General features: G+C 37.8%; 1 protein-coding gene across 2 annotated transcripts in view; it reads right to left on the bottom strand.

Moving 5' to 3' along the window:
- Nucleotides 1–2,825: 2,825 nt before the first annotated feature.
- The window catches only part of Met (MET proto-oncogene, receptor tyrosine kinase), a 109,661-nt gene continuing 100,439 nt past the window's right edge, over nucleotides 2,826–12,047 (bottom strand). For both annotated transcript variants that reach the window (XM_058572120.1, XM_046422393.2), the window contains exons 20-21: nucleotides 5,115–5,251; nucleotides 2,826–5,005 (exon numbers count right to left, since the gene is read on the bottom strand). In XM_058572120.1, the coding sequence (XP_058428103.1) occupies nucleotides 4,798–5,005; nucleotides 5,115–5,251 (345 nt within the window). In that variant the 3' untranslated portion in view covers nucleotides 2,826–4,797. The remainder of the gene's footprint in view (nucleotides 5,006–5,114; nucleotides 5,252–12,047) is intronic.

Raw genomic sequence — 12,047 nt, 5'->3', positions numbered from 1 at the left:
ATAAAGGACAGTTTGGGCAAGTCTCTGTTTTATTACCTTCAATTCACTAACTGAAATATTTCACTGGTTTATGACTGAAGTTCTTTGTAGTTTTTTGATAGATAGGGAATTGAAATAGTCCCGAAGAAAAAGGTCAAGTTCGAAAAGGAGAAACAGCACAAGTGTCTCCTCCTTTGGGGCATGCTGCTTGCATCTCTTCTATGTCCTGCAATTGGCTGAAGTGCCACAAGAGTGAATTGTGTCTGTGACTACATCTGTATGTGTCCAGCTGTCTAGATGGACAAGAATATGTACAAAGTATTCCTTATCTTCCAAACACACAGCACGTAACTAAAGAAATAATGGTGCTTGGTGCTTAGTCTATCTCTACTGGAACCTTAGTAATCACTAGCTACCTATTTGAGCAAAATAAGGAATAGAAATTATCTCTGGACACCAATACTGCGGCCTGTGCCTCCTATCATTGCATCTTCTCACAACATTCATATAATTTAGGTGAATTGCTCTTTTCTCTGTCTATTGTGTATTCTAGGTCTGAAGGCTAAAGAGGGGCGGGGAAAGACATCCATCAATGGAAAACTGATTAAAGGAACACTGAGAAGCCCAGAGCAAGAAGAGATGGCGATATCCTGCAGGTGTCCTGCACACAGGGGAAGGGTGCCAATGTCTTGTCACTCTTCCAATCTGCCACTCTCTGTCTCATGAATCAGTGTTGGAGGATGAGGTAGAATCACAGCTCCCTACTGTCTAAAGCAAGCTTGAGGTGGAGACTTAAACCTTTATAAGGGTGCTTTCGGACCAATCACGGTCTCCATTTACTTAGGTTTTTATTATCTTAGACTAAAGATAATAATAGTATGGCAAGTACTGAGCAACTATGGTATACCAGGTACCTTTACACACACTCAGTTCTTAAACATTTCGTAAAATGAACAGGATTAACCTCTCTGACTGATGAGAAACAGGTTTAGAGAGGTTCAGAATGTTGCTCAAGATGAGTCAGGGCTTGTTCAATTTGCCCAAGGGCTTGTACTTTTTGTATCTTTAAAATATTATGTTTCTTATACACATTTTACAGATCTGAGATATGCAAGCTTCTAATATTCACTAATTACATAATTTTGTCTCTTTCTTCTGTTAAATTCCTTGGAGTGAGAAAGACAATTTTATATTCCTATTACCTCACAGTGTCTGTTATACAGAGGTGCTTGATAAATATTTAATTAAATAAAATATCAACTTCTTTGATATAATGCTCTTATTTCCTGAATGAAGTTGGGTAGATTAACAATGTGAGATGTCAGCATTCAAACATTTGATGTATTTTTACAGGTTTAATATATCTTTCCTTTATTTCTTTAAGGATGGGATCTCCCCTATAGAGAGTAAATATATAATTGATGACTATATCATGAAATGAAAAATTAATTACAAGGTAATTAAAAGTTCAGAGAACCAAGCAAAACTTTGCAAAAGGATATCTTTTTAACCCTCCTTCCCCAGAAGGTCCCTTTCCCCCCTTTTCCTCATGTCACTGTTTGCTAAATATCATGGGAGCTACATAAACAATAACTTTCCCCATTGTGGTTTAAGACTGAGGATATAAAACTACCGTTTCAGTTCAGCAATTATTTGAGAATTTACTACATGCCGGATACTAGGGATATAAAGACAACAGGCTCTTGTCTTTATGGGGTATAGAGAAGTGATTGAGGTTTCTAAGGAAATTAATCTCTTGACTGAGAAGGAGTGTGGCTGTGTATTGGGACTGGATTTGCTTCTAGTAAAGGATCAGCCCCTTTCTGTATTTTGTAGCACTCAGTCTAAACTTGGGTCTGTTCTAGTCAGCTTTTTCATTACTGTGACTAAAGGATCTAACCAGAACAATTTTAGGGAAGAAAAGTTTATTTGGAGGCTTACAGTTTCAGAGGTCTCAGTCCATAGAGAGCCAGGTCCATTCCTCAGGGCTCAAGGTAAGGCTGAACATCATGGTGTAAGCGTATGGTGGAGGGAAGGGGCTCACATGATGATCAGGAAGCAGAGAGAAGAGAGGTAAACTCCACTCTCCAGATACAAAATATATATCCAAAGCCACACCCCCACTTCCCACTTCCCCCCAGTCACACTCCACCACTCAGTTACCACTCAATTAATCCCTACCAGTGGATTAATCACTGATTGAGTTAAGACTCTCACAAACCAATCATTTATCCTCTGAACCTTCTTGTTTTGTCTCACATATGAGCTTTTAGGGGACACCTCACATCCAAACCATGAGGGGTCTTTAAAAAATTCAATTTACCAGAAGTGTTACATAATTCTTAGATAACATAGACATTGCTTTTGAGTTCCTTTACCATTCAAAAATATTTGTGGAGAAAACTTGAAGATAGTTTCTCTGGTAATTGAAGGCTCAGAAGAGTGAGCACCCATGCAGATGATAAAAATAGTTTCAAGTGGGCAAGAAGACATCTTTCTTCAGTCCCTACCTGGGTATCTACCTCTGTGCCAACCATAGGGTTACAACTCCATTGTCACATCTTTTGGTCCAAGGAATACATCTTGCTGGAAAAGAATACCTAGCTAAAATAGAAATCAGTTGCTCTAGTAGATGAAAGATTGTTAAAACATATGAAGCTACTTTAGCAACTCAAGGCAAACCACCCTTGGAAAGACAGAGATTTCCAGAGATTCAGGTATGTAAATTTTTTAGCTACTGCCCATGCATTAACGCGACTCTACATAGCCAAGTGAAATCAATCTTAGGCTTCCTATGTCATTATGTAAATGGAGTAGGTAATCAAACATGACTAGCAATAACAAACTCTCAGTAACAAGATGTTACATCACTTTATTTTTAACTGTATAATTGATCAGAACAACAACTATTAACATACAAAGTACCATTCAGTTCAACTGCAGCTATAGGCAGGGACAAGTATCTAATTCTTAGCAGTCACTTACTCCCACAATCTGTCCAGACACATTAACCTAAGGACAAGTTCATAAATAGAAAATAACGATTTTCACATTGCAGCTTTCTCAAGCATGTATGTACAGGTGTGCATTCCTGTTGATGGGTGGTTTTCACAAGTTCTCTGTTCTCGATGCGCTTATTCTCTTAACCTTGTAGAGACAGCTCTTTCTTTCTGCAGAGCAGATTTCTTTTTTTCTGTCATTCACCATTTACAGTACTCTGTGAATTAATATTACTCTTCACATATAGGAAGTAGTAGAACTGATATATCTCTGCAGCACAGTTCCTTGTGTCGAAGATCATTTGGTTGCAATCATTTCTCCGCAAGGACAGCCGAACTCAATTACTGGGTTTCAGCATAACACACCCTTGTTGCAGTTTGCTCTGTTAACCCATGGCTTTGAGTTCTGGTGATATAATGAGGGTGGGGTGTATTGGCAATTGGTACATTTCCTTATCACTATTTACAGCCATTTAAAATCATGCTGTTATTAATCCAAGTCTGACATACCTTTTCTGAAATGTTCACAGTGCAGTATTTTTGTGGCCCGACAATTTTTTTCTTATATCATTAAAAATAAACATTTCTATAAAAATATAATACTTTCAGTGTTTACATCAACAAAACCAGTTAGAGTAATCTACGGCACATGCACTATACAGTAGTAAGCACAAAATTCAACTGAATGAAACATCGCAAAATTCCTGACCAGAATTCATCCAGGCGAAACAGCCAGGATTTTCTTTTCTACACAGGAGCAGTGGTTGAAACCAATGAACCTTTCAGTCAGTCGTATTCTACTTTAAAAACATGCTAGGTTACCTTTAAAAATATTTACCATCACAAATTACTTGTTTATTTTCCAAGTTGGCATTAAAAAAATAAGACAAAATGTCCAAATGTCCACATTCATTTGATCAGAACAGTATCATTCTCAGTTTATTTAAATTTTTTTTTCTTTTAATATATTTTTTTAGTTGTCAATAGACTTTCATTTTAGTTATTTATATGCGGTGCTGAGAATCGGACCCAAGGTCTCATATGCGCTAGGCAAGTGCTCTACCACTGAGCCACAACCCTAGCCCCTCAGTTGATTTTTCAATGACAACTAAATATTTCATTGTGATTAAGCTATTTTATTAAAACCTCCCTAATGTTGTCTATGTACAACATGTAAATACCCCTGTTATTTACAAACATACCTGTGTCATGCTACTTTGAAACTTTGCATTGTCTATGGACATTCCTCCAACCAAAGGAATATGCATACAAAAAATTTGAAAGAGAATGTCTACCTAACTGGTGAATGACAACATCAGTAATAAAAAGTGTTCATGACCAACAACACACAATATTTCTTTTAAACACTAGAATTCTAAATGTGTGGCCTGGTCCTGCCATATCTGTCGCAGACAATATTATCTTTTCTTTTCTGTGATTAAGCAGCCTTCAAAATTTGTTACATCAGTTTCTCATATGAAATCAAGTGGGATTCTGAGTTTTTAGAAATTTCAACCCAGAATTCAGGTTTTGGACTACAATGCAATAGGAGTGTTGTCATAGTGGCAGGGTGGCCATTGGTCACTAGCCTGTGAGACCAAGCTTCTCTTTTTGATACTTTGTCAGATAAGAAATTCCTTAGAATCCAGCAGTTTCAATAACAAAACAAAGTCTTATACTGGTGCAATTTTGGCAAAAAGTAAAAAATACCAAATTGCCTTTCTGAGGCCAGGCAGTGAAAACTGTTGGAGAAAGTGTGGACTGCTGTTAGGGCAAGTACGATGATGTCGCTCAGAAGTGGGTGTGGTGTTCCCATCCTTCACGTGTCCACCACGCCATCAGCGTTATCTTGTGACAACAGAGAAGGATACGGGGCGACACACTTCACATTCACATAAGTAGCGTTCACATGGACATAGTGCTCTCCAATGAAAGTGGAGAAGATGGCAGATATCCTGGAGACCAGCTCAGAGAAGGATGGGCGCATTTCCGCTTTGGGGTGCCAACATTTAAGCATCACTTCATACCTGTTTCAGAAAGAAATACTGTTGAGAGACCCCTTGAAGTCAAGTAGTTCTGCAAAAGTAATGCATATAAGAGCTAGCCACAGAAGATCCTGTTGGGATTCCTACTTACAAGGGATCTGGGCAGTACTCAGGTTGTAAGAGCCTTCTACCTTGCAACAGGTAAACCGTGATATCAAAAGTGTTCACATCAGGATAAGGTGGGGCTCCCCTTGTCATCAGCTCCCAGAGGAGCACACCAAAGGACCACTAGCAAAACAAGAAAAAGGAGAATTCAGGTCAGAGAGTGTGACAACACATACAGGAAGGGGAATCAGTAGGTCTTGGTAACTAAGCTTGGCTTAACATTGTCAATACCATGGCTACGGTGGAACAACAGTTTCCTTTAAAGGCAATTATTAAGCTGTACATTTCATGATACGTTTAAATGATAAGGTTTAGTTACAAGTAAATGTAGTTTTTAAAAGGACATCTGAGCTGGGTGTGGTGGTGCATGCCTGTAATTTCAGCAGGCAGAGGTGGGAGGATTGCAAATTGAAGGCCAGCCTCAGCAACTTGGCAAGGCCCTAAGTAACTTAGAGAGACCCTGTCTCAAAATTTTAATCAAAAACAAAAATAACAACAACAACAAAATCAAACAAAAATAATGATAATAAAAACCAACCAAACAAAAACCAAAATGTCCACATGACAATGAAGATTTCATCTGTAGTTGGCAGAGTACATTTTCAAGTTCTCTGTTGTGGAGTCAAAGCACCAGCACATTTCTATCCTTCTCTCTTTCAATAACTTTGCTACAATTTCAGATTATTCATAAAAAGGAAGGTAAAGGAAGCCTTGGAAAAGTTAAATTTGTAGGATTTAAAAATGAATGTCCATAGCCTTAAGAAAAGTAAAAATATTTAAAGGTTAATGTTAAAAGAAAAGATCTAAATCAGTATTAGTAAAAGTCAACATTAAGAATCATACATAATAAAACCACTGGGCAACTGTTGAAAACTAATTTCAAAAAATGTAATTTCAAAATGTTAAAGTACTAGATGACTATAAAAGAGCTGTATCAGTACTTCATAGGAAGATCACAGACACGGAGAGGTTAAATGATTTGCTCAAATCCCCCAATATATCTGAATTTACACTGGGATAAACATTTGAGAATTCTTGACCTTTGGGTCTTGCTGGGTCTCCTGAACTTCACTAAATATGCAATTTCTTGATTTAAAGCACTCTAGTCGGAACAGACCAGGTCATGCACATTATCTCTCTCTGGACATGTGCCAAGGTGAGGATGACATAAGAGTAAGTCAGCAAGTGCAGGTCACCCTGTGCAGAAGATCCAGGATGTCAGCTCTCACTAGGCAACGCTTCCAGATCAAGACTCATGGGGGAGGACAGAAGGCCCTGGTTAAAAGACACTTGGAGGTAAAAGACAGGGGGAGTAGGAAAATGTAAAACTGAGAATCGAATAGAGCTTACAGTTCTCGGCAAGAAAAAGAATAATGCATGTTTTTGAATTCTATGACTGAAAGAAATGAGGTAGATATTGTACTTGCTGATACAAATCTCCATGAATAGCTTTCCCTTTGCCCAGGTGTAAGAACCTTTTAAGGTAATGAATGCCTTGATCCACATAGAGATCTTAAACCCCTGCTGAGGTGGGAGCCAGGTAACTCTGCTAACTTAGCCTTTCAAAATTGAAATTTTCTTAGCCTGAAAATCCTTATGAGTCATTCTGAGAATTTTATTGTGTTAACCTTCAAGTCCCAGAATTTGTATTAAAATTTGAATCAATTGAACAAGTATCTATTGACCTTTGATCATGTACCAGTAGGTTATCGTCCAAGTTATGGGGTAAGTCCCAGGGCTGATTAAAAGGGTTGAGCACTGTGCAGATATCTGTTCACAGAACAATAAGATAATGCTTGTAACATACAGCAATAATATAAAACAGGTTAAAGCACTGTGAGAAGCCAAAGAGATAATAGTGGGTACTGAGAAAGCCTTCAGAAAGAGTGACAGGAAAGTGGGTCCTAGAAACAGGGAGAATTTGTTTCATAGGTTTGTGTAACATGAGGGCAGAAAGTGTCCAGGTGGAAGGGGTGGGCCCAGAGGCAAGAATACATGTGTTCTTATTGAACACCAAATACCAGCGCTCACCCTGCTAGATGTGTGGAGTAGATGAGGGGACTCGGGATAGATGAGGTTGAAATGGTACTGTGCAGTGGAGGTTTTTAAATGTTGAAAGTGGGCTACACTGAAATTGGTGGGATGTAGCTAGTTGTGTTCCTGGAGACCTCTGTAAATACCAAGTTTAAGACAAACAGGAGAAATCGGTCCACAACACAGAGACCATTTAGGAGGCTTCTGAAGAAGAACAGGTGAGAATGCACAATATGCTGACACAGAAAGCCAGAGGGGCTTTACTTCCAAATTAGGGTGGTGAAGAGGGTATCCATCATATGGTGAGGCATGCATCATGCCCTTTACAAAACATTATTTTATTTAATCCTCATAATGGGTTGTAATTGGTTATAGTTCTGTAATGTAACTGATCTTGTGGATGTTTTAAGGATGAGGAAACCAAAGTTTCCATCCACTGAGAAGCTGTCCAGTTTTGTGATCTGGGCTTCTCACTGGAGAGCCTAGGCTACCTGCAGGTTTGTCTGGGACAAATTAATTTAGAAAGGGAGCAGAATTGGATAAAATCCTGAGGAACTATAGGACTTGGGTAATAACTGGGTACCAAAGGGGAGTTGGAGGACTCATGGGAGAGGAGAAGTTAGAGAGAGGCAGCTTCTAGGAGAAGTAGTGTACTGAACTAGAAAAATATATTTGCAAAAACATACGTGGGATAACATAAAACTGCATTCAGAATACATAAAAGGCCCTTAACTCAATTAATGTAAGAAAAAAATGAAATTAAATTCTAAAACTTAAAAAAAGACAAAAGATTGGAGTAGACACTTTACAAAGATGCTATAAGTATGTCAAGTAAGAACAAAAAAAGATGTTCAGTGTCATTAGTATCAGGAAAATACAGATTAAAAAGAAAATGAGGCATCACCACAACCTATTAGAATGGTTAAAATCCAAAAAAAAAAAAAAAAAAAAAAAACTGGCAATGTGAAGTGCTGGCAAGAATGATGAACGACTGGAGGACAGGACCACATTGAGGAGTTTCTCATAACATGGGGCATAAATTTACCTTCCAACCCAGTGGTCTTACTCTTAAGGATTTATTTTTTATTTCTTATAAAAAAAAAAAAAACCCGTCCACACAAAAAACTTTTAAGCAAATGTCTCAACAATTATAATTACATAGAAGTAATTGCCTAAAAATAGAACTCAAATGTCCTTCAACTAGCAAATGGATAAATCTAAATATGGTGCATCTGGACAATGGAATTCTACTTAAAAATAAAAAAGAAATGAACTACTCCCTTATAGAAACAGTACCAAAGCAATTCAATTGAACATAGAGCTACTATATGACCCGAAATCCCACTTCAGGGTATATATCCAAAACAACTGAAAACAGGCTCTCAAAGGGAAATTTGCACAACCATGGTCACTACAGCACTATTCACATTAACCAAGGAGTGGAAGAGACCTAAAGGTCCACCAACAGATGAATGATAAAGAAAATGTTCTTTATCTATACAATGGAATATTATTCAGCCTTATAAAAAAGGAGATATAATTATATGCTACAGTATGGAGAAGTTTTGAGTACATTATGCTAAGGGAAACAAGACAGTCACAAACAGACAAACACTGAATAATTCCATTTTTATGACATATCTAAGGTAGTCGAACTTGTAGAGACAGAAATTATAGAATGGTGATTGTCAGAGACTGAAGGGAAATGGAGAAAGGAGAGTCTTTGTTCAATGGATCCTGGGTTTCAGTTTTGTGAGAAGAATAAGTTCTATAGATCTTTTGCGTGACAAGGTGAGTATAATTAGTATTACTGCACTATACACTTACAAGTGGATTCAGATGGTAAATTTTATGCATTTTTATCTCAATAAGAAGGTTGAACTTGATATATTGATACTACTTATTTAGCAACATGGATCTCTCTCAAATGCATTATATAAAATGAAAGGCAACAGACTCACAAGACTACTGATGGTATGATTTCAGTTATATAACATTCTAGAGAGAAAAATACCAACTATAGATATAGAAAATAAATCAATGATTTTCAGGTCCTTGGGATAAGGTAGAGGTTGACTACAAAAGGGCACAAGGAAATTTTTCGGATGATGGAAACTCTACATCCTGATGGTGATGCACTGGCCCAAACTTGATGAACTCTACACTACAAATGGTGAGCAATAGATAGGTTGCACAATGAGGATTGACACGGACAGAAGACAGGAAGGGAGGAGTTGCCAGTTTGGTGGGAAAGCATTTGATTTTGAACAAGACAAATTTGTGATCAAATGATACCAGCTGATAAGAGCCTCCAGATGGAGAGGGTCAAAGGAGATTGTTGATGGAAATGGTGGCAATTGTTGAGGGAGTTCCATTCCTGAAGACAAAAATCTTGGGGGTTAGCTACATCTAGTGCATAAGAGAAAGAAAAGAAGCAGTCAACGCTAAAGAAAAAAACATAACCAAGTAGCAGGAGGAACACCAGATGGTGCAGTATCCAGAAACCAAAGAAAAGGATAATTTCAAGAAGGAAGGGATGGTCAACAACATTAAATGCTTCAGAAAGATGAGGCAAGATGAGAGCTGAGAAGAAGCAGATGGACTGAACAAAAGGAGAAGTCAAAGTCAATACAGACTTTAATGAAAGAACTTCTGCTGAGTGTGAAACGTTGCACAATGCTGGGTGTGAGTAATTTCAAGAGTAGTAACACACTAATTTGTTTGGATGGACTCAAGACTATTGAGTTAGCCAAACTCCATCTGGGCATTTGCTAGAAAGAGAATCTGTCTACAAGCAGGCAAGTTTTTTTTTTTTTTTTCTTATTTATTTATTTTTTTTTTAAATTTTTTATTGTTGGCTGTTCAAAACATTACATAGTTCTTGATATATCATATTTCACAATTTGATTCAAGTGGGTTATGAGCTCCCATTTTTACCCCATATACAGATTGCAGAATCACATCAGTTACACATCCATTGATTTACATATTGCCATATTAGTGTCTGTTGTATTCTGCTGCCTTTCCTATCCTCTACTATCCCCCCTCCCCTCCCCTCCCCTCTTCTCTCTCTGCTCCCTCTACAAGCAGGCAAGTTTTTGCTTGTAGGTCTCAACATGCACACATGCTTTTGGAAATGTTCCATGAATGTTGGTTCAAAAGACTGTGCTGTCTTTGTGCAAATTTATCCAGGCAATCAGTAACCACTTGCTAAAGCAGCAATGTGTGTGGATTACTCAGGTTTCACCTTTATGTCATACAGTATCGTGTCTTTCAAGGAGAGGGAGAGAACACTGTCTTATCTACGGAAGAGAAATTTCCAGTCAAGCACCTCAGGCTTGACTCCCTGTCTGCTCTTACAAACTGGAGCCAACTCTTACAACTTAATAAAAAGACAAAATAGCCCAATTTTTAAAAATAAGGCAATTTAAAAAAATTGCCTCTTGCTATGTGAGGAGCATTGGTCTCCATGCTGTGTGTTTGTTGAGGAGGCAGTGGTAGTGGTGTTTGTGTGTTGTTGTCAAAAAGCTCAGGGGATGGGATTGTGGCTCGGTGGTAGAGCGCTCCCCCAGCATGGGTGGGACCCGGGTTTGATTCTCAGCACCACATGAAAGAAAAAAAAAAAAAGATTCTTTCTCTCTCTCTCTTTAAAAAAAAAAAAGCTTAGAATTCTAACTTCTGCCTTGAACGTGCAAAATTTAATTAGACTCTCTCTTTTTAATCAGCTTTGCTGATGTATGATTTATAGGTTGTAAGATATACAAATTATAAGTATATAGTCAATGATGACCACTAAATTTACATAGTTTATACCTATCATTGTAATCTAGTTTTAGATCCTTTTCAACATTCCAGAAAGTTCCCTCATTCATGTCCATTTGTAGGCAATCCTCATGCCCATACCCAGCCCAGGCAAACACTGATCTGTTTTCTTTCTCTATAGTTTTGCCTCTTTCCAGAAATTGTGTATAAATGGGGTCATTCAAAATCTAATCTTTTGAGTCTACCTTCTTTTACTTAACATGATGTTTGTGAGGTTTACCTCATCCATGTTATAGCATGTATCAGCAGTTCTGTTACATTGCTCAATGGCATCACTCCATTCTATGGACATACTACCTTTTGTTTGTCCATTCACCAGATGATAAACTTCAAGATTGCCCTTGTTTTTTGACTTTTATGAATACAACTACTGTGATCATTTGCCTAAAAAAAAGTCTTCATATGGCATACATTTTCATGTGGGTTAGCTAGCTATTTATACAACTTTTGGCAAAATGTCTATTCAAATCTGGTGCCTATTTTAAAAAAACTGGATTTTATCTCTTATTGAGTTTTAAGAGTTGGCTTCAGTTCTTAATGGTAGACTGGGAGTCAAGTCTGAATGAACAGTCTGTTCTTTGAGGATGGATTACTTCTTTCTACCTTATGCCTTCACTTGCTACCATTACAAGTCCCCAGCCACCCTCTCTAGGACTCATTTCTATCATCTCTTTCAGAATCTTTCAGGGTCAAAACCCCAGGCATTAAGCTCCAACATGGTTTATCATTTCTTTTCTCAATCTTACACATCCAGCAGTCCCATTTTTTCCACCATGACCAATGACACATTTATTTATTGGAGAAAAAAGAAAGCCAGTCACCTCAGTTTTCTTTCTGGTATTTCCTCCACCTCTTTACAGGAACTGAAACTTGGTATTCACTTGATAACACAGTTTCTTTGACCTACCAACAGAGGCCACACCTCTCCCTCTTGCTGACTCAGGGATGAGAGTAAAATGACTGGATTCCCAATATTACATTCAGATCCCTGTCCCCCGTCATCTCTCAATAGCTGCTAACTCTTTCTTGCTTGTTTGTACATAGCCTCAATGAACATTATTTT

Source organism: Marmota monax, unplaced genomic scaffold (genome assembly GCF_021218885.2).
Source record: "Marmota monax isolate L192 unplaced genomic scaffold, Marmota_monax_Labrador192_F-V1.1 WCK01_AAM20220418_F8-fsc00027, whole genome shotgun sequence".
Taxonomy (NCBI): Eukaryota; Metazoa; Chordata; class Mammalia; order Rodentia; family Sciuridae; genus Marmota; species Marmota monax.
Note: the sequence above shows the minus strand (reverse complement) of the source record. Positions and strands in the feature narration are given on the sequence as shown.